This window comes from Chiroxiphia lanceolata, chromosome 1 (assembly GCF_009829145.1).
Source record: "Chiroxiphia lanceolata isolate bChiLan1 chromosome 1, bChiLan1.pri, whole genome shotgun sequence".
In the NCBI taxonomy this organism is placed as follows: domain Eukaryota; kingdom Metazoa; phylum Chordata; class Aves; order Passeriformes; family Pipridae; genus Chiroxiphia; species Chiroxiphia lanceolata.
This window is the reverse complement of record NC_045637.1, coordinates 7,912,552-7,940,437: the sequence shown is the minus strand read 5'-3', so window position 1 is coordinate 7,940,437 and position 27,886 is coordinate 7,912,552. Positions and strand designations below refer to the sequence as shown.

Below are 27,886 nucleotides of genomic sequence, written 5' to 3'. Positions count from 1 at the left end.
TGGTTACCAGACCTTGGCACTAAGTGCCACATCCAGTCTCATTTTAAAAACCTCCAGAGACGGTGAATCCTCCACCTCCCTCACCTCTGGGATAATGTGTTTAAGAAGAGGAAAAAAATACCAACTGTGCTATTGTCACTGGAAAGAAGACAGAGAAAATGTCAGAGAAAAAACTCTACAGTGAAGAAGGAGGGACAGGAGGTGCTCCAGGCACTGGAGCAGAGATTCCCCTGCAGCCTGTGATGCAGACCATGGTGAGGCAGCTGCGCCTCTGCAGCCCACAGAGGCCTGGGGTGGGGATAGGGGAGGGCAGAGATCCATCTGCAACTCCTGCAGGACTCCACACTGGAAGACTCCACACCACGGGGGTGCCTGAAAGAAGCCGTGACCCTGTGCGAAGTCCACACTGCAGCAGGCTCCTTGCAGGACCCATGGACCTGTGGAGACAGGAGCCCAGGCTGGAGCAGGACTTGTGACCCCATGGAGGACTCATGCTGGAGCAGTTCACGAAGGACTAGCTCCCATGGGAGGGACCCCACGTTGGAGAAGAGTCTGAGGAGTCCTTCCCCTTCAGAGGAAGCAGGAGCAGAGACAACATGTGATGAACTGACCACAGCCCCCATTCCCCATCCTCCTGCATTGCTGAGGGGTAAGAGTGAAATTGAGCTCAGGAAGAAGGGAGGGGATAGGGCAAAGGTGCTTTAAGATTTGGTTTCATTACTCCTTATCCTGCTCTGATTCAAGTGGTAATAAACTGATTTCCCCTGATTGTGTCTGTTTGGCCTGTGATAGTAACTGGTGAGTGATCTCTCCCCAGTCCAGCTGAGGGAGAGGAGAAACAGAGTGGCTTCATTGGGCACCTGAGCACCTGGAGTCCAACCAGGGTCAACCCACCACATTTGCAAAAAATTAAGTCACTTTTTTTTTTTTTTTTTTTGCTGTTTTAATGACTGAGCCCACAAAGTGAAGGCAATCATCAGCATCAAAGGATCAAATTAGATGCACAGAGGATGTCAGCAACCAGTAAGGCCTGGTAACTCCTGAAAGAGTAGAACTATCACCTACTGATCTCTTGAGAGATCAATGTGGATCACTAATCACAGAAGTAAAGAACATCAGAGACCTGTTGTGTCTTTTAAATATTCCTCTGACCAATACACACTTCAGTTTCAATAGAATTTTATACCCATTTATTCATTTTAATTATAAATGTCCATTATGTTACGGATTTCAACACTTTCCTTGAAGACCTATAAAAGATAGCAAAACATTTTATTACTTGGAAACTTTTATGAATATTTGAGCTTCAGCTCAAAATGCATATTATGTTTCTCTCAATAAAGAATATCACATAGAATTGCAATATATATCTTTTCAATATTTATATGTTAGCATATTTTATCAATAGCTAAAACATTATTTTGGTCACAAATATAAAACACTGCATCATACGAGCTGCTACAAAAGGAAATTAACTCCACTGCAGCCAGACACAGTGAAAATGAAAACATACTGATTATTAATCAAATGTCCATATAGTGCTAAGCTTTGTAAGAAATGAAAAATATGAGAAAGTAGTAAAAAAAACAAACAACAGAAAAATTCCAGAAGCATTTGAAAATTAACTTCAAGTTGGAAAGACAGGGATAAAAGGGGAAATAAAAACCAACCTGAATGTATTACGTAACATGCCAAAGACTAAAGAAGAACCTATGGCCCAAACTCCTTGTGATTTTTAGCCATCTGCTCTGAACTACAGTGTCTGAAATATGAGAGCAGGTACTGCAACCCTGGAAGATTCACAGGCCTTCAGTAAAACTCTCCATCCAGCTCTAAGAACTTCAGCAACAGTGGAATCTCACCAAATTAGAAGTTTCAGTCTTTTTTTTTTTATGTACAGCAAAATAAGCGTGATTTCAAAAAGTTTTTATGTCAGGGATAGTTTACTCTTGAAAACGTCGGTATTAATCACATCTGCTCAAGCAACCAAGCAACCAAAATATTCACTGAACATTATACAGAGACAAAAACACACACATAAAATAAATAACTGGTGTAAAACTTGCAGCACCGTGTACTGAGACAGCAACACCATCATCTGTGTATCACAGAAGCATGGAACAGTTTGGGTTGGAAGGAACCTTAAAGATCATCTCGTTCCAACCCCGCTGGCAGGGACACCTTTCACTAGACCAGGCTGCTCCAAGCCCCATCCTACCTGTTCTTGAACACTGCCAGGGATGGGGCAGCCACAACTTCCCTGGGCAATCTGTTCCAGTGCCTCACCACTTCACAATAATTTCCTCCTAATATCTAATCTAAATCTACCCTCTTTCAGTTTAAAGCCATTCCCCCTTGTCCTGTCACTACATGCTCTTGTAAAAAGTCCCTCTCCATCTTTCTTGTAGGGTCCCTTCAGGTACTAGAAGGCTGCAATGAGGTCATCCTGAAGCCTTCTCTTTTCCAGGCTGAACAATCCCAATTCTTCATCCCTCTAATCAACTTGGTGGCCTCCTCTGGACAGGCTTGTGTCCTTCCAGTGCTGAGGGCCCCAGAGCTGGGACAGGCTTTCCAAAACTCTTTACTTGATCTTTGCTAGGTATCACTAATGCTTAGAAAACCCATTGCATAAACACATATATGCGCAGAGCAGTGCTTATTTGGAAAAGACTCCCATCTGCAGTGACAATAAATGCTAAGAAAGGTACATAAAGAAAACAGCTTTACTGATAGAATAATGGGCTCTAAATTGACTTTTACAACACAGGAAAGATTTGTCTTTCTAAATACTTTCCTGAAAACATAAATTCAATAGTAAGCAGCAGTCAGGAAATTCAACCTAATCTGAGGAATCATTAAGAACAGGAAAAACAGAACAGAAAAAAAAAATAAATTCATGCCATGGTATGAACCAGGAGGTTCTGCAGAGGGATCTGGACAGGCTGGCTCGATGGGCCAAGGCCAACTGTATGAGGTTCAATTAGGCAAAGTGCCAAGCCCTGTCCATGGGTCACAACCACCTCAGGTAGTGCTACAGGCTGGGGAAGAGTAGCTGGAAAACTGCCCATCGGAAAAGGACCTGGGGGTGCTGGTTGACAGCAGCTGAACACGAGCCAGTTTGTGCTCAGGTGGGCAAGAAGGCCAATGGCACCTGGGGTGTATCAGCAATAGTGTGGCCAGAAGGACCAGGGCAGTGACCATCCCCCTATACTTGGCACTGGGTGGGTGCACCTTGACTCTGTGCTCAGTTCTGAGGGAGCTGGAGGAAGAGCTTGCCAAGCCACTCTCCATTTACCATCTGTCCTGGCTAACTAGGGAGGTCCCAGATGACTGGAAGTTGGCCAATGTGACGCACATGCATAAGAAGGGAGGGAAGATATGGGAAACTATAGATCCGTCAGTCTGACCTTGGCACCCGGCAAGGTCATGGAGCAGATCATCCCAAGTGCCATCACACAGCACCTACAGGATGGACAGGGGAACGTGCCCAGCCAGCACAGGTTTAGGAGAGGTAGGTTACCTGAAAGACCTGATCTCCTTTTATGAGCAGGTGACGCACCCGGTGGATGAGAGGAAGGCTGTGGATGTGTCTACCTGGACTTCAGCAAAGCCTTTGACACTGTATCCCACAACATTCTGCTGAAAAAGCTGGCAGCCCATGGCTTGGACAGGGGCACTCTGTGCTGGGTTAGGAACTGGCTGGAGGGTCAGGCCCAGAGAGTGGTGGTGAACCGTGCTGCATCCAGTTGGCAGCCAGTCACTAGTGGTGTCCCCCAGGGATCAGTGTTGGGCCCAGTCCTGTTTAATATCTTTATGGACGATCTGGATGAGGGGATCGAGTCTATCATCAGCAAACTGGCAGATGACACTAAGTTGGGGGAGAGTGTCAATAGGAAGCTTTAGGCTGAAGACCTTCTAGCTCACCAACAACTGGAACCCCTTTGCTGCTCATGAACAACTTAATTGCTTGATTGGTTTGCTTTTACCAGAGCATAAACAAAAGATGTTTCATCTGCCCAAAACTGAGGCTATTTTCTTTACAAAGAAGGAAAAAGATGAGCAATTTAGTTTGAAAAATCAGGCAGTCTGCAGTGAAACAAATGAAGATAAGACTTGGGAACTCTAATGAGCTAACAGGTCAAGAACGGTTAATTTGAGTTAATACTTTTAAAAGGACATTAGAAAAGGCAACATTGCCAAAATAATGCAAATGTGAACACTGGACCTAGCACATACAAACAGTAAAGGGCACAGACACTTGGGATGTCAGAGGTGAGACAGCTGAAGTAACGGTCACTATGGACAGCTGAAAAATCCTACCACTGCTGACAGTAAAATATAACCAGGTCCTTTATCAAAGCAAGAGTTTCTCTGCCCTGTCAACATATTCTAAACTTATTTTAATTAGGCTTTGCCACAAAAGTTAAATTCTCCATATCACTGAAAGTAAAATAGTCATAGTAGTTGTGTATCATAATGGCAGACTGGACAGAAAAGGGTATAAGAATGCTGGAAAAAAAATCAATGGCAAATTTTGTTTGCAAATAGAATCAACAGGGTATCATACTGAGCAACTGTGGCTAAGGCAAAAAGAAACACAAAACAGAAACACAAAACTTACATATACAATTTGGACATGGTCATTGCTTTGTATGAATGTGACATTCACCTCCTAGCCAAGTTAAATAGGCAGCTGGACTAGATGATCAATAGTCCCTTCCAACTATTCTATTCTAAATGAATATTCACTGTTGTCTTTTTCAACAGGCTTCTTAGATTGGTGGTTGATACCCCAAGCCTGTCAATCTTTAAGAAATATTTAGCAATGCCCTTAACAATATGCTTTAACTGTTAATCAGCCCTGAACTAGTCAGGCAGTTGGACTACATGGTCATTGTAGGTTCCTCTCGACTGAAAATACTCTACTGTGCTCTGTTCTACTCTAAAACTTTGAGAGGCTGGATATATTCAACTCAATCTTAAAGCTAAATTTAAACAATGAACTCTTATATGCCAAGGACAGTTATTTACATAAAGTTTTGTAAAAAAGAAGAGGTGAGTTTGGTATTATTTTTTATACAATAAAACAAGCCATCCAGAAAAGCAGACTCTAAAAGTGTCAAAAGAACAGAAGAGAATTGAGGTTTCCCAAGTCACAGGACAGAAACACCTGTACAGGATCATCCTTCCTCACCTATGTGATACTTATGTGTGTGGCCTTTCTCACTGAAAAACTGCAACCCTCTTTGTGAGAAACAGAACTGTTGCTAATGGAAAACAAGCATTTTAGGGAGTTTTAAGCCCATCGTAATGGCAATAAACATTATAACTATTTTGAAAAAAAACCCTGAATACTTTGTCTGACTCTATGCTCAGTTTTGCTTCAATATGCTTTTTGTGTTACAAGAAACAGACAACTCCATTCCATTTAAAACCCAACACTGGGGATTACAGGTCAGGTCTCACAGTGGGAACACACTGTTCCACAAATGCTTCAGATGTTTTTGTTCACCATTTTCTTACCTCCATCTCCTTCTTCCTCTCCTTCATTTAAGACAATAATGCAGATATGTTTAGTCAGCTGACGTGTGTTGGAGAACTTCCGATTGCATTTCCTACATTCCAAGCTGCCTGGTGAGACTTCAGACAGTTCTGGGCCCTCTTCTGTTCCAGGGGGAGTTTCTTCACTTGGAACAGGGTTGTTTTCTGCCACATCTTCATCCACACAAAACTTCTTAGTAGACCCTCTAGGTCTGCCCCTTTTCCTCTTCGCTACAAGAAGCTCTAGAGAGGAAAGTTAAAGTTTAAAGGAAGCTATAATTAAATGCTACAGCTAATTAGCTAATATCCTCTGATTTTTGAAAAACACGTACATGAAATGAAGTTTGAGAGACTCTATCCTGAAAGCTTAAGAAAAGGTTAGCTTCACACAAATTTATTTCAAGCAGTGGTACTTGTTGGCATTTCTGGTGGCTGCAAAGCAATAATGTTTGTGCTATTGAGATCAGCAGATGTCAAAGTGCCACAGTTTTACATAAATTACACTGCAAGAGCTCTTCTAGACTGTTGTGTAACTGTAGCAGCACATGTATTCTACAAAGTTGTTTTACTGTGTTCTGACACTTTACGAAAAGCCTGTTAATTTAAATCAGGAATTATTTGTCTTGAGATGTAATTGGAGAAAAACAATTCATATTGTAAAAGCAAAAGCTTATTGTCCATTTAATATATTGAACAATTACTCCCTAATATTTCCTGTGGTTCTTTATTGTTAGAACTTTCTACCCAAAAGCTGGCAAAAAAAATTGTTGGTCACAAATAAATTCCAGAGGTCATGCAAAAAATGTTTCCTTAATTAAAATCAGAAGTCATCCACAACTCCTAATATAATTTTACATTTCCATATTTCTGTAGAGGAAATACTGATTAAATCAATGAGATGTAGTGCACAGAAATGCCTGACAATATAAACTGTATTTCCTGCTTAACGTTTCTCTTATCACTGCTGTAGAATCACAGATTCTGACAAATTGAGACTGGCAGTGTAAAAGTCTGAAAAATCAGAAAAAGACAGAATATTAAAAAAAAACCCAAAATAAACCACAAATAATTTTCAAGTCCAGGTGCCAAAAGACCTTATTGAATTGGCTGATTTAGAGCATATGGAAAAATAAATGACCTCAAGGCACCTTAAGGGAGGATGACGTAGGAGAACAGGAGGTGGGGGCAGCATCTTATTCATAATCTCTCCAGCATTTCCCTAAGTATACCAGGCAAACAAAACCCCACATTTAGAGACCACAGCTTTGAGTTAATCATGTAATTACTATCAAATGAAAAAGAAAGCATTCTGTCTTCTTACAGTAATGATTGAGTACCTGTCTGCTTAAATAAATGTAATAAAAACATCAAAAACCTCATTATGAATAGAAAAAAAAGCAACCCTTTCCTCATAAGTTTTTGCAAATCTCCATCAGTGCCCTGAACTTTAGTGCTACTCCAGCAAAAGTAGTTTGTCAACTATCAGCCAAAAAGAAAGGGGTGATTTCAGTGCTCTCAAAACTTCTCTTTGCTACCATTCATGTTATTTTGATATCCATCGATCACAGCAATCAGTATTTGGTGCCTGGAGTTGAAGAAATTAACATAAAATTAAAACAAGCCAACAAACAATAATTATCTTCACGTCAACATGTCAAAAGGTCACACTTTGCTAATGTATCCAACATGAGGAATACAGACATGGATAATGCAACCACCATATTCTGTGTATGATATTCCTTTCATTCTTTTACAATGTAATCATCAGATTACCCAACAAAATAAATGAAGAAAAAATGGGTCAAAGACATGGTTCTTCCTGACCGTTTTAATGTAAACTTCATGAAAAAGGGGCTGGTGGTAGATCCTCTGCTATGGCTTACAAAAATTGCAGTTCTTATCACTGTGACTACTAATGGTGTGGCAAATATATAAAGAATGTGCAAATTTTACAAATGTTTGTAAATGTGCCCACCAGTAGGAGAATTTACAGCAGTTCCCAAACATTTAAGTGGGTTTGGTGGCAAGTGCAAGGCAGCAACACAGGAACAGGAGGGCTCATACGAGCCACTGGTACACATCACCAGAACTCCTGAGGCTTATCACAGTCCTTTCTTTTCCCTGCTCCTTGGTTTCCTCTTTCCAGGACAAAATATATCGCAAGATACTTTGAGCTAGCCAGAATTAAATTTTTAATGATGCACATGATCATAAATTCCAGCTTCCTCTCTATCCAGCTTGGCCCCAGTGAGTCCTTAACACTGCTCAAAGCACCACCTAAGATTAACAACACACAGTAATTTAATAGTAGCACATTGTCATTCATCTGCCAGCATATAACCAAGTTAATCAAACATCACTTGCTAGAAGAAAGAATCTGCTTAACTGTTAAAAATAAAGCAGTGTATTAAATAAATAATGAAAAAAAGCCTAATGCTTATTTCAAGGATGCTTAGTCAGAAATAGGAGTCTTAAATTGGTCATTAAAAATATTTTAAAGTAAGATCCTGTTCCCCCAAGAACAAATTAGTTGTTTCTGGGGATTTTACACTCATTACAGACTCACTGACACCAAACTTTATGCTGACTGGTATTGGATGAGCAGTGGCAATATTCAGGGAAGAAATTCTGTGCTGTGCTGTATAATTATGTACTCAAAGACATAAAAAAGGCACTTCAAAAAGAAAATAATGAAATAAACTATATGACTATTTTTGTACTGTTCCTTCACAGGAATAATTCACATAAGCTTCTCCAAATCAATCTATTTAATACAAGAACTTTGTCAGAAGTCACAAGTGCAGGTGTTCACTTAAATATCCTGAGCAAATCTTAGTAGGTCAATGCATTAGGCACCATGAATCCTTCCTCAAACGTCAGTGTAAAAAGCTTATATTTCATCCATCACAACAGTACACAGCTGTATTCAGAATCTTCTGCACAAGGTGTCATACAAACACATCTCATCCACAGCCTTATCCTGTTACTGTTCTGTCTGTGTATCACAGCACCCAGAACAGCTCTTATCCCTCGAGTCAGTGTCTGCTCTGGTTGTGTCCTGTGTTCAAGCAAGGATGAGGCTCATGCACATGCCATGGTTTTAAGTGACCTTAATCAGATAAACTCCTCAGAGGAAATTATGATACGCAGACTGTAGCTTTCTTCAAGGTTTCATAACTGACAGAGCATGTATCCCATAATGCAGATACAGCCTAAACCAAACAGTGATCCATCAGGGAACGGATCATTATGGAACATTATGAATAGATGAAGCCAGGGTCATTGATGCTGTCCCCCAAATCTTCGCCAATCTGACTAACTAGAAGCAAAAAAAGAGCAGAGTTTTCAGAAGCACTTTGAAGGAAATGGGGATCATCGTGAAAAGTTATGAAAGGAAGCCCTACAAAAAACTGGAGTGTGAGTGACTACAGTTCCCAGTAAATACCTGTCATTTCCCAAGCAAAGATGTCACACTCCAGTGCTGGACAAAATGTGACCTATGCACTGTTGTGTAACAGCAGCATCTGGTTGGTACCCTTGGTCCCACTTAATAACAAAATTCTAACATCGTCCTACCAAAATGTTTAGGACAAATCAACTCTAAACAGATCATGACTTAACAATGGGAAAGTGGTGTGACTAAACAAAATTCGGCAGAGAGCACTGTCAATAAAATAACATTAGAGTAATAAACACAGATTACTTGCCTAGCACTTTACTTGTCCACAGTACTTATAAAATCATTAATTTATTACTTGGGAAGAACAAAGAGCTCCATTAGCAACTCAGCATTCACTCATCTATACCAACTGTGGAATAGCTACAGCATTTACCAATACTTGGAAGAGACAAAAAGATGTTCATCTATTAGACACCAAGAACTAAAAGGAAATTGTAATTTCTAAGACTGTCATTCATCAGTTATTTCTCCTTTCAGTGACAATACTGAATTACTACAGAGACTGGTTCACTGACAAAAAATTGTACATTAACTTTTTAGCTGCTGCAGATTCCATAACAGGAGGGAAAAATTAATGCCTTGAAAGAAGAACTCTTCCCAATTCCTATATTCAACTGTAGAAAACCCTATTTTTTTTAAACGGAACATAGAAAATAATTGAATGGGACTTTAGAACCCTCTTCTCCTATCAATCTCTGTGATGAGAAAGGAGAAGTGCTGAAGTATGCCTGGAATACAATTTGAAATCTATGCGAAAGTAATTTACCTTGACATCCTCACTGACAGCAGATGGAAAAGAGTTGAGCTACGTAATCTGAAAAAGGTGGCACCATATGGGTATATCAGATGAATAAAAGTATTCATCAAGAATAATCAGAAAGGTAACTTATGAATGTGTAACTTAAAATATGAATGTTATATTTTACATAATTAGATTTGCAAAGTTATTTTCTTAAAACCTATATATGTCTAATTTCTGTTGCTTCAGATCATAATGGCAATTACAATCATGGCTGGGCTTCGCGAACGAAGATTTGGGAAGGCACTATCCACATTTGCTACAGGCACGCTGGTGGCTTATGAGGCCAATACGTGACAGACATATCCGATTGCAAAAGGCACAGCAGAAAGACTCCTTAGATGGTGTATTCTGCAAGACACGGTTCTTTCTGTGTTGCCTTTTTTCCTCGAGAGTGATCCTGCGTGTGTTCTCAAAGGAGACAGCTGCGTTATAGATGGTGTGTCTCCAGGCCTCCCGATTTAAGGCCAGAGTAGACCAGTTATGGTGATCAATATGGTCAAGGCTGAGATGTTGTTTCAGGGAGTCCTTGTATCTTTTCTTCGGGGCTCCTCTCATGCGGCAGCCAGTGGCAAGTTCACCATAGAGCAGGATCTTAGGGAGGCGGTGGTCCTTCATCCTTGAGACGTGCCCTGCCCATCGCAGCTGTGTTCTCAGTAACATGGCCTCAATACTAGTGACAGCTGCTTGCTCTAGTACAGATGTATTGGTCACATAATCTGACCAGCGGATGTTAAGGATTGTACGGAGGCAGCGCTGATGGAAGCGTTCTAAGAGACGCAGGTGGTGGTGGTAGATGACCCAGGATTCGGAGCCGTATAGGAGAGTAGACAACACTATGGCTTTGTAAACACCGATCTTGGTGCTTTTCTTCAAGTGTTTATTACGCCATACTCTTTTGTGGAGTTTTCCAAAAGCACTATATGCCTTTGCTAACCTGTTGTCTATCTCTCCGTCGATCTTACCATCTGAGGAGATGAGGCTACCTAGGTAATTAAACTGTTGGACTGATTTGAGCTCTGATTCGCCAGTGGTGATGTGGGGATGATGGAAGACTTCCTGAGGTGCAGGTTGATGGAGGACCTCTGTCTTCTTTAAGCTGACTTCCAGCCCAAAGAGCTCAGCAGCATCTGCAAAGCAGGATGTTAAACGCTGCAGGGCTGCTTCTGTGTGGGCAACAAGGGCGGCGTCATCAGCATAAAGCAGCTCCCGGACAAGATGGTTTAAGGTCTTGGTGTGGGCCTTCAGTTGCCTTAGATTGAACAGACTTCCATCAGTACGGTATCGAATGTAGATACTGTCCTGATCATCGAGGTCTGCTGTGGCCCTTTGGAGCATCATGCTAAAGAAGACGGTGAATAGGGTAGGAGCGAGAACGCAACCTTGTTTCACACTATTCTTAATTAAAAAGGGCTCAGAAAGTGTGTTGCCATATCTGACTTGGCCGTGCTGATCCTCATGGAGTGAGATGATCATTTTAAGGAACTTGGGGGGACAACCTAAACGTTCCAAAATCTGCCAGAGACCTTTTCTGCTCACAGTATCAAAAGCCTTGGTGAGGTCAACAAAGGTTACATAGAGACCTTTGTTCTGTTCCCTACACTTCTCTTGCAGTTGTCTGAGGACAAATACCATGTCTGTGGTGCTTCTGTTGGCTCTGAAACCACACTGACTTTCAGGTAGAATTCCTTCTGCTATAGTGGGTATTAGTCTGTTCAAGAGTATTCTTGCCAGGATTTTGCCAGCGATGGAGAGCAGAGTAATACCACGATAGTTTGAGCAATCTGATTTAGTACCTTTCTTCTTATACAAAGTGATGATGACAGCATCACGAAGGTCTGATGGTAGTTCACTGAGCTCCCAACAGCGCACCACAAACTCGTGAAATTTGGTGTGGAGTGCAAGGCCCCCATGTTTCCAGACTTCAGGTGGAATTCCATCAACCCCGGCTGCCTTGCCGATTTTTACCTGCTGTATGGCCTTGAGGGTTTCTCCTAAAGTGGGGGCAGTATCCAATTCATACTTTACTGGTTGTTGTGTGATGGACTGAATTGCTGAATCTTGGACTACACGGCTGGTACTGAAAAGAGTCTGAAAATGTTCAGACCATCGATTCAGAATGGAGGTTTTATCTGTTAGAAGGGTTTGACCATCAGTGCTGAGTAGAGGGCTTTGTACCTGGTATGTGGGCCCGTATGCTGTTTTCAAGGCCTCATAGAAACCTTTGTGATCACCTGTATCTGCGCATAATTGAGTTTTTTCAGCTAGACTGATCCACCACTTGTTCTGGATGTCACGGAGTTTCTGTTGGAGCCTGCTGCATGCGAGACGAAAGGCTGTTTTTCTTGCGTGACAGGATGGCAGTGCAAGGTGTGGCAATTACAAACTATTCTCATAAATATCCAATGCATGCTGAAGACATACAATACAGAAAGTCAGATAGTCCTGATACAAATGCAAAGAGAAGTGTACAGGAGAGTCTTTTTACTAAAAGGATTAAGAATATGTTACAAAGCACCACCAGTCTCACTGCGCTCGAAAACACTATTTAGTGAAGGGATAAAAGGAAACAAAGATGTAAAAATGGAAGATGCCTTCTGCATGCTAGAGGAGCTCATTCTATGCAATTCAAATAAAATTAGAATTGTATTTTGAAACTTGATTTGAAATTTATTCATCATCTCCCGAGGCACTGGTAATTTTGGGCATTGTGTGAAATAATAATCTGGTGTGAATCTTCCTCACCAACCATATGAGGACATAGCAGCTGTAATGGAATACTGTATGGTCATTATTAGAAACATCTTCTTACATTGATGACATTAATATAATTACTGAATTACTGCTGGTAAATAAGTGAAGAAAAATCACATGCACATGTTAATGTTAAAAAAATTCTTTAAAGTATGATATTAGAGTCCTTTTGGCTCATAAGCACACAGCTTTTTAAATCCAGAAATCATGACTAGAAAATCCTAGTACTTGTGTTAAATAAGAGGTTTGCCTACAATATAAATCCATTACTCAGTAAGGGTATAAAAGAAGATATAATTATAAAGTCTGAATTATTTTTAATCCATTGCTAATATTCCAAGGGATGGCAATTATAATCAGTTAAAAATGGAATGGAATGAATGTAACTTCTGACACTGCAGAGTAAAATTGTTCTGTATAAGTAATTCAACCTCTGACTACCAGACTGCTGTATTTACCACTGTCAATATCAAAACACAGCTACAAATTATTAATTGTGCCACTTCCTTGTTGAAATAGAACTATTAATATTACCCGAATCACAACAAACAAGTCAGACAACTCAAGAAGCACACCTAAGCAAGCCTCAAGACACACTCTCATCCATGGTGCCCTGGTTGCTTTCCACTGGTGTTACACAATCTTCCCACTGCTATCACACAGCTCAAATTAAAGCTGTTACACAGCTCAAATTAAAGCTGTTACACAGCTCAAATTAAAACTGTAGGAAGCAGACTTTGCTGTACTTGACATTTAAAACTGACAATGAACCAATGTCATCATCCTCTCTGACATGTTGAGTTTATCCACATCTGTCATACGATCTATTCTGTGCTGAATGAAATTCAGGGTGGCAATTGTAGAGTGATTATTGTAAAATCAAACTATGTAAATCATTCTATACACAACACAGAATCATCACACCACAGGCTTTATTATAAAAGCAAGTAACGCTGAAAATTACATTCCTCTCAATTTATGAATGTACCTTCTCCATCTTTGCCTGTGTTTGTGGGCACTGTTAGAGGTTGGAGAGGAATAATGATGTCATCCACGTTGGTTCCTTCTTCTGTGTGCTTCTCAGAGACATGAGACAATAGTTCGGACTGATTTGGCGAAAATAAGTTACAAAGCTTACACATGAAGATGGAATTGATCCCTGAAAAAACAAGTTTAAAAATAAGTAATTAATATTTTCAAATTCAAATTATTTGTGTTACCAGTAGTTATTGAGGTTTGGGTTACTTAATACACCTAACAGACAGTAACAAGGTGAAACAAAGAATGTTACACTATTAAATGAACACATTCCTAATACATTCCAGAATGAATTAATTTAAGAAATGGTTAAACTCCTACCCAGATCGTCATAGGGCTAAAAACTTCTTCTGGCTTAAATCTTAGAAATTTTCTAACAAGATCCAAAAGCAAATAGGACAGATTAAGGCCTATTTCTCCCTTCCAGCCTCAGACAACATTACAATTTTATATATTTTCAAGCACATGGTAAAATTATATAAGACATAAAGTCCTTGTCCAGGTTTGTTGTGTATCACATTAGTATAAACGCAAAATATTTTGTCCTATAAAGCAAATCTGAAATACAGTTGGGCTCCAAACCCTAATTTATGTTCACGGACATCACTGTTACTTTTTATATACTTGACTTTTCTACTTACCTCACACCTAAGCAAGTCTAACTCTCTAATTACTTGTGTAAGTGCTGGAAACAAAAGAAGGGAGCCAAAATTAAATACCATGAAAGATAAAACTTCTTCACTATAGTAAAAAATAATTATATTTTTATAAAAAAAGTGTGCTTTGATGTGCCATTTTTGCCCTAGAACATTACCACGAGCACAGATCTTGAGCTACAAATGTTAAGTGTGTGGTTTCAGGGGTCATTTTCCTTAGATGTGGCTCTGTCATAATGAAAGAGTGGAGAGGAAGGTCAAAACATCTGCAGTGCTGCCAACCACAAAGTGGTTCATCATATGACAGTCACAGCCATGTCATCACATCCTTCCTCCTCCAGGCCATTCACTTCAGAATTGTACAACCACCACTTTTTTCTGCTTCTATCCCAATATGCTTGAAAAGTGTCAGGTCTCATTTTGACCCATTTACATGAAATAAAATGGGCAGGAATAGGAGGAAAATTTAAGAGGGGACAAAAATTGTGCTCTTATCGGAGCAAGTATCAGCCTCAGAGGCAATGTTAATGTTCAACAATAACAAAACCATCTGGGTATTTCATACACTTCAACATAGAAATTCCATGAAAAGTTCCTGTTGATTCAAAAAGAAAAAAAACCAACAAACTAAAAACCTTCAAAGCAGCAGCAAACAACAAATTTCATTAAAACTCTCCTTGGACAATGCTTTAAACAGAAATTTGACACAATATTTTAGGCAAAACTTTGGTTTTTTCGGGTTTTTTTAAATTCACAGGTACTTGAGGCGTGATATGAAAGCAAAGCCTCAGGAATGCAAGTAACAATAAAGACGGATTAATATAATCTCAGCTAAAAAAAAGCTCAAAAAATTTTGGCAGAGAAATTAAGAGGACTTCGTTCTTTCTAAAACTGCTGTTATTTGGTTTAATGGTTTGATTTTTCAACAGTCCCTGCCCTGCTCCCTTCAGTGTCCAAAGAAAGCTAACAATAATGAAGAGCCCGTTTTAACAACATGCTTGTTCTCCCAGGACATGTATAAAGTCCTGCCCCAAAGATTGGTGTCAATTACTACACTCCCTACAGAAAATTAGGGCCATACACCCACTGAAACCAACCTGGAACAAGCAACACTATTTGAAGTACAAACCAAATCACAGATCAAATGAATAAGTACTGAAATAAAAGTGATATTTTGTGAACTTTGGGATGAATCCAGGGGTAAGAGAACAGGGGAGCTGTATTTTGGGATCTATTTTCAAAACAATCCTAAGCAAAGATCACTACTCTATACAGCATTATTCCAATTCCCTCATGACACATTAATTACACAGTCCCCCCCCACTCAAGAAAAATCCTTCTTTAAAGTGTCCTGAAATTTAAGAACAGCAGAGATGTCTCTCTTTTACAGTTGCATGCACTTGAAATATACCAAAAGCACACCTCAAAACTCAAAGGCAGACTATGCCTTCATCTCTTTCAAAACATCTCTGAAAAACAACTCCAATGCTGCTCCTATTGTTTGACACACCCTCTATGTTACACGTAGGCAGCATGTAAATGTTCTGGACACTCGGAGTGCCCTAAGGAGGTCGGTGTGGTTCCTTCTCAGCCTTTCTGCTCTCTCGGGCACACAGACATTTCTATTTTGGTTGCAGCATGTTTTTAATGGAAATGTTCCTTTGAACTAGTTCTGCTCTAGTTAGCACCATTCTTTTTTTTTTCTTTTTTTAAGTGAATGAAGCTTGTTTGTGATACAGTGGATGACAACTGTTTTCTTTACATGCAAATGCACATTTAAGATTCACAATAAAACCTATGAGCATTTACCTAAAGGTTTAACTGAAATGACTGAAAATTACTGAAATTCCATGATTTAGCTGCAACTTCTGTTTTGAGGTTTTATTTGTCACTTATTTCTGCTTCCTGACCTGTTGGTTGTTTTCCCTAGAAGCTCCAGCTCACTGCTCCTCCTTCAGCAGCTGTAATCGGTACTTGCACACCCCCTTATCTCTCACTCCTCCCAGGGAGGACCTGGAGATGGGCAGAAGGGCAAGAAGAATCCCCAAGGGTCTCCGTGGTTGTTTAAAGTATCTGATTACCAAAACCATCAAACAGAAGCAAAGCTGGACCAACTCCAGAAGAGAACAGGAGGTAGAGGATGGTGTGTTAGTGAAGGTGCAGGGAGCAGATCACACAGAAGATGTGTGTGCTTTGCTCAGAGCAGAGATGGAAACCAAACTGAGTAAAGAAATTATTTTAGCAAGAATGACTGGAAAAGGAGGTCAGAGAGCAGAGGATAAACTGTGCTGATCATCAGACTAAACAAGTATGGAATAAGCAAACAATAATTGATTAACCAGTTGCTAATTAGGTGGCGTAGCAATAAAGCAATGAATTATAGTCAATTAAGTGTAAAAATCAAATAAGGAGTAAGTTAATTAACTATGCATGGAATCCATGGCTAATTAGTGAATAATTAATTATGTAGGAAATCAACAGAGCAATTAATTAGGAAGCTATTAAGTATGCAAAGAAAGAAAGAAACAGTAATCAAGTATGCAGGTACACAAACATCAGGAATTTCGGCCAAAACCAATTTGGAACATTCCACTCACTAAACATGCTTTGTGGTAATTCATTATCTTCAGTTTGACCATATAAACTATGCTAAACATACATTAAAATAAATAATACCAGTAATTTTCTTCTTAAATGGAAATGTGAAAAATGAAGCTATAACACAAGTGAAGCCATTTTTTTTAATTCTTCCCAAAACCTCAGCATATTTCTTAATTAGTATTCTTTTTCCTTTACACTAGTCATGACTGCAGAGAATTCAATAAATGGATTACTAAAAACAAATAGCAAGTAGGATGCAGATTCCCTGATTCCCAAACTCCTTCACAAAGAATAAAACAGTATCTGTCCTGTTCTGCTTTAAAGTTGCATTGTGGAAGAGAGAAGAGGGAAGAAAGAAGCACTTATCCTAGAAAAAATCACTGAAAATAACAGTATTTAAGGGAATCAGGTTATATATTACTGTCATATATACTTTTAATCATTTTATGACAAAACTTAATCCAGAATTAATTTTAACTAATTAAAACTTTCATTTTGCATAAAATGAAGGATCAGGGTTGGGTATTGTTTTATTTTTAATACCTATTTTCACAAGAAACACAGAACAAGGAAACAAATCCGTATTTATATGCCCTAAATCATTCTAATGTATCCAAAACTTTTCTGCTCTCCTTGAAATGTAGGCAACAGTTGAAAACTTCTGTAAATGCCTTTGAAGTTCTAGAGCTGTTAAAGGAACTAGAACTCCATAGTTAAATACAAAAATAAAAATTCACTGGATATCTGCTGGCCTTTGGAATAACAAATTTGATAGCACACATACTTATGCATCCCTAAAATACACAGTAATGAAGTTCAGAACATGAATAATCACATATTTCCTTCCACAGAGCTGAAACAAACTTTATTGCCTCATCACCATCAAATCCTTACCTACAAGAATTTTCTGCAATTAAAAATCTTATTAATCAGACTATGACTGGGTTAGGGTTAGGTTTTTTTCTTTCTTTTTGCAGTTTCTGTTCAAATATCACGTGCAATAAAAACTGGGCACAACTCTTCCAATAAAATGGTTGGTTTTGTTAAAGAATTCTTCACACACAAATGTTGAGCATGAAAGATACTAAAGTTAAGAACAATAAGACTTTCCTTGGAAGCTTTTTTAGGTAGAAGGATTGAAGTTGTGAGATAATAGTTAATATGAAAGCAGCATGTAAAAAGCCAATAATTTGTGTTTAATACAAGAAACATTATTTCTCAGTAAGGAAACAGTTTGACCTGAACATAAAAGAAGAACATAATAGAATGGGCTCATACAGTACAATGAATTAAGATATCCTATATGACTGTGAAATATATTAAAAGTAATTACTTAGACATCAGACCTTACTCTTCTCTGAATGTTAGCTATTTTTCATTTGCAATGCCATTTCAAACATACAAAATTTTCAATCACATGTTAAGCTATTTTAGGTGTTCTTTCATCTGAATTTGGACTATTCTAAAGAGTAAGCACTGGATTTTAATTCACCAGCATAAGACAATTACTGAGACAAAACCTGCAAAACAGAACACATTCAATCAAAGAAAAGGAGCCCCTGACCGTGGCTGTTCTCAGTTTTAGCTGCTGACTAAAATCAGAGTAATTTAATTATCATTAGTTAAATGGCACAAACATTTTTTACTTCAACACGAAGCAAGAAAGTTACAGCAACGTTGATAGAGGATGCATTCCTGCAAAAACTAGAATGTTTCTGATCAAGAAATAATACAGTTTAAAATCTATACCTTTCCTGTGAGGATGGTAAAGTCACTGGCACAGGTTGCCCAGAGAAGCTGTGGTTGCCCCATCCCTGGAAGTGTTCCAAGGCCAGGCTGGATGGGATTGTGAGCAGCCTTGTCTAGTGGAAGGTGTCCCTGTCCTTGACATAGAGGTTGGAAATAGATGATTTTTAAGGTCCCCTCCAACCTAAACCCTTCTATGATTCTATGATCTATACAATACAAATATAGTGGGACAAAGAGAAAAAAGCACTAGTTAAGATGCTTAGGACATGAATTCTCACTTCTGTACATACCCAAGAGAAAATTACAAGCTGTGAAATCAAAACAGAGAAGCACAGGCTTTACCAGCGGGAAATTTAAGGCAGTATGAAAATGTTTTTAAATTAAAGAGTGACAAGTCTTTAATAAGTCTTTTATGTAGGTGATAGGTGCAAAAGACCACAAAGATGAAAGTGCAGAAGTAAAAATCATGAAGACTGTTTTCAAATGAAGAGTGACATAGAAGTTAACAAAATGTTAACAGGAATGAGCAAAACAATTTCTTTCATTTGGTTTTGTAGCTGCTGTTAAAAGACAAATTACATACTCCTGCAATAATGCAATAAGATTAATAAGGTGTCAAAATGGGAATGCCTGGCTGTAGATAAGGATTACTGACAGACACACATTCAAACAAGCTTCTGGCAAACCCTGTTGTAATGCCTGTGGGTCACCACCACCTCAAAATACTGAGGACAAAAGATGTATTGTTTGTGAAGCAACACCGTCTGTTAGAAGCAGCTTAGGGTCAAATCTGATTAACAGGCGACTTTAACAAGTAACAGAATTCCTGAGGAATTTAAATGCAATGCACAGAAAAGCACAGTGTCAGGACTACACATGAGTAACAACCTGACCATGAGGGTAGCAATGACCGACACTGCAGGGGATAAAAGGTTACAAAGGCAGAAACAACCATATAATGTAGACTTTAATTAGTCTTATGAAGAGTGGTTAAATGTCAGGCCAGGGCCAGGACGCCAAGATTAAATATTTAGACACTATTAATGACTGTTTCGCCCAGCATGCAGCCAGGGAAACCACATGAGGAGACAGTTTTTGACTTTATCAGAAGTAAAACACAAGACCCCTTTCAAAGTGACACTACTTGAGAGTTACTCTGTAACCCTGATTAAAGAAGTACTCAAAAATCCTCTTAAGAGTGATAAAGAGCCAAATGTTTGTGTTTCAATTCAACAATGTGAACTATAAAAAGATAAAAAGCATCTTTAACAAAACAAACCACAAAAAGGACTAAAAAGGTTCCAAGATGAGCTAAATCCTTGAAAGCAGCATGAGGGCTATTTAAAAGCATCATAATTGATGCTAATCATCAAAGAAGATTTTAGAAAGGGGAAGGAAAAACCCAGCACAACTAAACAGCAGTGAAAGAAAGCTTTAGTAGAAGTTTTGTCAAAGGAGGAAAACAAAAGAAGATTGTAAATTGCATCAAATTTAATGTAAAAACACAGTAAGGCAGGTCAATAAGGGTAATTTTATTAACTTGAAAAATAAAAAGCAGAATGCAGTAACAGTTTTAAAACATCTCAACAGTAACAGGCCTGCCCAAGAGCCTGTGCAGTAACAAGTAATCTGTGCAGGAAAAAGACCCTTCAAAGAAGGTGAGCCCATAGCAAAACAAGCTTTCCAATTTGCAGTCATGTTATAAGGGTTTGGAGAGGTTTTCTACGAAAGATCTCTCAGTTATGTCAAACACTTTAAAGGCAGCCTCAACACAAGGCTAAGAACTGCAGTGTTCAGAAACAAAACCTTAGTTACAAGAGACAGTCCTGTAAAACAGATGGTCCTATAAAAAACAGGAAAGATTACTGTTGCAAAGGTCCATACTGGGCTTACATCTTTGGATACTATTCCTCTGAATTGAAAAACTAATAAAATGAAACAATAAATAATAAGAAGAATCCTTAAAAGGTACAGAAATAGGAAAAATCAACAACTCAGCTTATTTCCATGCATGAGCAGTTAAATAAATTAGAATTTTTCTGCCTGGAAAGGATGGAACTGAGGACTGGAGAAAAGGCAAAGTGTAAAACGAAGAACTATAAATCAGGTGTGTCATGAAGGAGATGACGAGAGAATGATCTCTATGAAACCACTGCCTGTCTTTTTGCTGATCTCTCCTTGCTGCTAAAACTGTGTAAGATGGGTACACATCCACTTGGCATTCAAAATTCTTGGAAGCTGACCAAGAAGAACTAAATTGAAAGACACTAGTCAGGACTCAGCAAAGCCTGTAAGATGGTTTAAGAGAGTATTCTGGACAAGTATCACTGTGTGCTTGCCCTGTTCTTACACTTCTCTATATAGACATCCATCACGAGTCACTGTCAGACACATGATATGTCAGGAATGAAACAAAACTAAGATCCAAATCATCCAATACTTTCCTAGATTATAGTTTTGTAAGTCACAACACTAAGAACACTAAACAATGTAGACTCTACCACAGCTCAGCTATTGTAGCATTCAAATAGCAACCCTCAAATTGTGAGGCCCCAGAAGTTCTCCAGGTGGGGTCTCACCTGAGAGGAGCAGAGGGGAAGAATCCCCTCCCTCAACCTGCTGCTCACACTGATATTGAAATAAAAGCCATTTTTTTCTTTTACACACTCCATTTTCACAAATGTTTCTGAAAAAAAGTTAAATAAAGTTCCTTAAAAGAAGACAACTGCCTCCACACATTTATGTCGGCTAATATATATAAAATTCAGAACTGGATTTAAAGGGGTATTTAAATAATTAGAAAATGAAATTATTTGCAGCAGTTTAGCATAATCATTTCATCAAAGATATAAACAAGGTAGCTTTTCCATCATTAAGGGAAAAAAAGTCAGAAAACAAACAAACAAACAAAAAGTTTGTAAGTAAGTAAGACCTTTTTATTTCCACGCTCTAAGATCTCCCTCATGTGGCTAAATGCACCATTGCTGAAGGTACCACTGAAATACACTGATGTACACTATTGAACTGTGAGCTGCACTGCCAGACACCAAAACCATTCAGAACCTCTCAAAGAATTAGCACAAACTACGTGATCAGCCATCGACTTCAGAATGCCCTGATTAAATGCTCCACACCTGACCTTTGGAAGCACATGTAATGGAAATGCATCTGAGGTCAGATACAGTTCAGCAGCTGCATTATCAAAAATATTGAACACTTGTGACAGTTCTGGGCTCAGCTACCCTCAGAAAACTCTTTGTTAAGAGAAATGTTAACGAATACGAATTTATTAGCGGCACTAGTAGTAAGAGATTTATTTCTCACCGAAAGTTGGATCACAATACAAAGCAGTCCTGGAATGCTTTCACAAGAGTCCTTAAGTAACATAGCACCTGTTAACTATTCTGCTACTCAGATACAAGTTATTCTCCCAACAGTGCCATTCTCTTTGGCATAAAACCCTGTTTCACGGAATCACAGCATAGACGGAGCTGGAAGGGACCTCTGGAGATCACAGTCTAACCCCTCTGCCAAGGCAGGATCATCCGGAGCAGGTGACACAGGAACACATCCAGGTGGGTTTTGAATGTCTCCAGAAAGGGAGACTCCATGACTTCCTTGGGTAGCTGTTCCAGTGCTCTGCCACCCTCAAGGTAAAGTTCTTCCTCATATTGTGGTTAAATTTTTGGAGTTTTATTTTATGGCACTTACTCCTTAATGGTGGTTTGAGCGGTAAACTATCCATAAATACTCCATAAAACAGCTAAAAATAATCCAAGATTCTAAAAATTAAAACGTCAACTTGGTGAACGACAACCAAAAGCCAAATATGAGTCTACAGCATAATTAACAGGCATTAACTTATTGTAGCAGCACTTCACAAACTTGTACTGCAAGAGCACACAGGGATTGTGAAACACAGAAGGCACATACACAGCCCTGCCAAGGCTGTCACCTCTGTGCAACTTTAGCCACAGGTGTAAAGCCTGTGAAAGCCGGGCAATAAATGGCACGAAAAGGCCTGAGATGATAATGCAGGGGAAACATCTCTAACTCGGTATCTGCCTTCTGCAGCTGAACTCGGAGACCCTCAAGGAGCTGCCAGAGGAGTGCACGAGTGTTTTAAACCCAGATGTGAACAGAATCACAGAATAATAGAACATGAAAGGGTTGGAAGGGACCTTAAAACTCATCTGATCCCAACGCCTGCCATGGGCAGGGACACCTCACGCCAGACCGGGTTGCTCAGAGCTTCATCCAGCCTGGCCTTGAACACTTCTAGGGATGGGACATCCACAGCTTCCCTGGGCAGCCTGTTCCAGTGTCTCACCACCGCCATAGTACAGAATTTGTTCTCAATATCCAGCCCCAACTTCCCCTCTTTCACTTTGCACCCATTACTCCTTGTCCTGTCACTACGGTTCCTGACCAAGAGCCCCTTTGGCCCCCTCCAGGTACTGGAAGGCTGCTATGAGGTCTCCATGCAGCATTTCAGTCCCGACAGCAGCTCCAGCTGCTCACTCCCTGGATTCCCGACTCGCTCCTGAGCGGGAGCCTCGGGACGGGTCGCAGGGACACCGCGGTGCTCCCGGGCTGCCCCGGCCCTCCGGCGGCTTTCCGGAGCACCCTCCCCAGCCCATAGCCCCGGAGCTTCCCGGCAACGACGTGTTTTGGGGCGGGGGGAGCGGCAGCCGCCGCAGCGAGAACTACTTGTCGTGCGGAAGGAGCGTCACCACAGACCCGCCGGAACTACTTCCTCCCCATCCCCCCCCGCGCGGATCCGTGCGCGCTCCCCCGCCCGTCCGGCCTGGCCCCGCTCACCTGCGGCCGCCGCCTCCATCGCCGCGGGGGCACCGCGGCACGGCGGGCCGGGAGCAGACCGCGGGCCGCTCGGGAAAGAGAGTGGTGGATAAAGGGAAAACAACCAAAAAAAAGCTCCCTGCGCGCCGCGTTATGGCGAATCTGCCGCGGCCGACACGGCGGTGGCGGCGCGGGAGGGGCGGGGCGGCGCATGCGCAGTGGCGGCAGCGCCGTGCCCTGAGGCACCGCCCGCGGGCCGAGGGAGCGGCGGGAGCGGCAGGAGCGGGATGAGGGACGGGGGATAACCGGGATTATCGGGACGTTCCGCTGTGGGCTGAGGGACACGGGGATAACTGGGGTAATCGGGATACGGCGCCATGGGCTGATGGACACGGGGATAGTCGGGATAACCGGGACATCTCGCTATGGGCTGAGGTACACGGGTATAACCGGGATATTCGTCTGTGGGCTGAGGGACACGGGGATAACCGGGATACCTGGGAGACTCCTCCGTGGGCTGAGGGACATGGGAATAACCAGGATACCCCTTCGTGAGCTGAGGGACAGCCAGGATAACCGGGACACCCCGCCATGGAGAGAGAGACACGGGGATAGCTGGGACACCCCACCGTGGGCTTAGGGACACGGGGATAACCAGGACACCCCTCCGTGATCTCCCCGTGCCCCTCTGAGGGGTGATTTTCCCCGCCCGCCCCAGGACCCTCGGCTGCACAGCTCAGGCTGACACAACCCCACGATGCCAAAGGCGCTTTAATTTGTCACCTGTCGTAAAAAAAATAAAACTGTTTTCATGAACGTGGTACTTAAGCAGGAAATAATCATGGACTCATAGACTGGTTTGGGTTGGAAGGGACCTTAAAGATTGTTTAGTTCCAACCCCACTGCCATGGGCCCGGACACCTTCCACTAGACCAGGTTGTTCCAAGCCACAGCCAACCTGGCCTTCAACACTTCCAGGGATGGGGCAGCCACAGCTTCTGCGAACAACTTGTTCCAGTGCCTCACCACCTTCACAGTAAAGAATTTCTTCCTAACACCTAATCTAAACCTGCTTTCTTTCAGTTTGAAGCCATTCCCACTTGTCCTGTCACTTCAGGCTCTTGTAAATAGTCTCTCTCCATCTTTCTTTTAGGCTCCCTTCAGATATTAGAAGGCCACAATTAGGGTCACCCCGAAGCTTTCTCCAGGATGAACAATCCCAGTTTTCTCAGCCATTTTTTGTAGGGGAGGTGCTCCATCCCTCTAATCAACTTGCTGGCCTCCTCTGGACTTGATCCAACAGGTCCATGTCCTTCCTGTGCTGGGGACCCCAGAGCTGGATGCAGAACTGCAGGTGGGATCTCACCAAAGCAGAGCAGAGGGGCAGAATCCTCTTCCTCGACCTGCTACCTATACTGCTTTTGATGCAGCCCAGGATGTGGTTGGCTTTCTGGGCTGCAGAAATAGTGGGACAAGCTTGGACCAAAGTACAATTTCCACCATATTAATAAGTCCGTAAACAAACACTGATGACTTGTAGCTCAGGGGAATACTGAGTCTTATGCCTAAACTCATGACTGTTTATTATTATATATAAGTTTATTTTTTCACAAGTTTCACGTTTGCGTTGGAGAGCAGTAGGCCAACGTACCAACAGTCTGCTGAATCACATAACTCTGATCTGGCTCCTATGTTAGCAATTTGTGTATTAAATTGTTTCTTCAGCTTTTTCTTAATAGGAACTTGAAAGTCACTTCAGTGGCACAGCACTTGTGCCACTGGAATATACATAAACACCCACTTCTGCCTTATGTTTTTCTGTTTCGTTTTTCTGTTTAACAACTACTGATTATCAGTTTTACCACTTTTACTCTTAAATCATCAGAGCTATTGCATGTATTCAATATTAATAAACTTAGCATTAAATTCCATGCCTGTTACTGTAGTTAATTTCAGTACAAATGACTGTCTAGGAACCTCATTATCCTTCCTAGAGCATTCACAGTATTATATTTTTTTCTGTCATACTACAGATGTACTCAATTAAATAAAAAGAGTAAAAACTGTGAAAACAACAATTCATCTCGGTATTAATTACAGTAATAAACGTAAATAATTTCCTGTTGTAAGAGAAACAGTGCAGATGTATTAACTGAGAAACAGCTTATAAAAATATTTTTAAAATGTCACAACTTATATCTCATTGTGACAAGAAAAATACAGACATGGGCAAAAGGCCACAAAAGTTATATATGCCTTAGTCCAACAAAACAGATTTTAATCCAGAAAACACCTGTAGGATGATTTGTATCACTAACATAGCCCCAAAACAGATTCACCACAGCCCTGGGACTGATCTCTGCCATCACTTGGGCGTTTTCTGATCCTTCCCGCTGTGTTTCACTGCAACGTTACAGTGCAAGCTTGTTGTCTTCCTCATGTGGTGGAAGCAGCCTCTCAATCACCACCCCATCTCAAAAAACAGTGGGGGCTAGTGTCTGCAACTTTCCTCTTTCTCATTTTTTTTTTCTTTTCCCTAGCTTTCTCTGCTGGATGCTGAACTAATCCCAGTGTTTAGCCTAACAGACAGCCTCACAGTTTTACCGTATTCTTTGTCTTTGGAAGCGTCTTTTGGCCTGGACAGAAAAATCCAGCTTATGTATGGGCTCATTGAAGCAAATGCCCTTAGATCAGGTATAAAAGAAGACAGAGAACAAAATGCAGCCCTGGAGCTGAAGGGAAGGCGGGTGCCTGTTATTTAACTCAACAGGATCTATGGGAAGCTGCAGTCAAGGATGTAGCAGGGGTGGGAGTGCAGAGATTTCCAACAGAAACATTATTATGAATGGAAGCATGAGTGTTGGGAGCAGGAGGACCTGAAGAAGGTCATCAGTACCATGGCACATCCTCCAGACACCCAGACCAGGAATGTAGAGGGAAGAGCACCAAGAGAAGACATAAGACAGTAAATCAGCAGTGTTGCTGATGACTCGTGAGGTGGGGCGAGATGAACGTGCAAGAGCACGTTCCAAGAGCACAAAAGACACATCCAAACACAACCTTGCCAATCAAGGAACAACCAGGAGCCATGATCATAGGGACCCAGAGGCCTGGGTCCCTTGTCCTCTGTGTCACCACAGGCAATTGTGGCAGGACTACCTGAACAAACACCCTGGGTGCTCATGGGCATGAAAAAGCAAGTGCAAGGAAGTGAAATCATTTGTGTATAACACAGAGTCACCTGTCCTAGCTGGTGTCTTGCTCCTTTACAGCTCCAACCAGCCTTACACTGAGTTTTGTACATCACTTGCTACAGGTGCCAGGAGAGCTTGGCCAGGGCCAGGCTGAGCCTTAGCCCCCAGCAGAGACTGACTGGGCAGCTGCACTCTACCAGTATGCACCCCATCACTGCACCTCTTGCTGAAGATGACTTAGATGAGACAAGTCTTACAGAGACATGTTCCTTAGAATTTATGTCAGAGACCCTAACAGAAGGCAGAACAGAAAGACCTGACCTTTCCAGAGGCTGTGGTCGCTCCTCTATGAAATTTCTTTGCTTCCTCTGACCCGAATGACAGAGCAACATTACAGCAGATTCCTCAGTGGGTGTTCTGACCTCATGAGAAGCAACATTTAGGAATCTGCCTGTAGCCTGCTGCCTTGACTTGCCCTCTTCACCTCCTGGACTCCTAATGCCTTTTTCTGCCCCTCTTCACATCCACAGTCACTAGTGCACGTATCTTCTGGAGAATGTTTTCTATTAGGAGCAATAAAGATGAAGGCACACTTATACTCAGGCACACACTGCCCATGAAAGGAAGGAACTGTGCTCTTTTTTGGACATGAGTAATATTCATCCTTACCTTGGCATTGAAAGAACATTCTCTGGTCCTTGAGTCACTGAGCCTCACTACAGGAAGTAGGCTGGATTTTCATGCCAAGAAAAGCACTTGTCCCAAATCTTTCACATAGAACCACTGGTTGAGCATCAATATGGCACATGGTTTGTTACTTTTTACATACAGATATTGCACACAGTTCTGCTTTGCACAATCCCAAGCCTGTTTAAAAGGTCACATTAAAAAAGGCTTATTCTTTACCAAAGGGAACAAATCAGAGTTGCAGTGTCTGAGCTTTGGTGTCAAAATGTCTTGGGAGGTCTGTCTGTTGGAGGTCAGAAGAGAAGGAAAAAAGCTGTTATTGCTGGGGTGCCTGGCCAGGTCACAGAACCACATAAAGCAACATTTTTGCAGCTCTGAATCACCAGTTTCACAGATTAAACAAAAATACCCTCAAGTTCTTCCAGAAATTCCCCCACGTGTCATCAGAACCCACATTACTCGTCACCAGCAGAGTTCAGCTGCACCACACACAACATGGATCCAGGCCATGGGATAACCAGCATGGATTGTTAGGGCCCTCTTGGAGCAGACAGCAGTGAGTCTTGGGGCTATCCTGTGCAGGACCAGGAGCTGGAATTCAGTAATC

The 27,886-nt window shown here is 41.1% G+C and overlaps 1 protein-coding gene across 5 annotated transcripts in view; it reads right to left on the bottom strand.

The window, feature by feature from the left end:
- Positions 1-27,886, bottom strand: part of ZFAT (zinc finger and AT-hook domain containing) — a 128,327-nt gene that overhangs the window by 59,090 nt on the left and 41,351 nt on the right. For 2 of the 5 annotated variants that reach the window (XR_004359426.1, XM_032700977.1), the window contains exons 1-3: positions 23,420-23,609; positions 13,543-13,713; positions 5,524-5,784 (exon numbers count right to left, since the gene is read on the bottom strand). Coding sequence is in view for 4 of the 5 variants with exons in the window: in XM_032700977.1 (XP_032556868.1) it covers positions 5,524-5,784; positions 13,543-13,713; positions 23,420-23,438 (451 nt within the window). In the remaining variant the exon portion in view is untranslated. Of the gene's footprint in view, positions 1-5,523; positions 5,785-13,542; positions 13,714-14,233; positions 15,828-17,743; positions 17,920-23,419; positions 23,610-27,886 lie in introns of those variants that run through there. The other 3 variants (XM_032701003.1, XM_032700995.1, XM_032700986.1) reach the window with 3 other exon arrangements.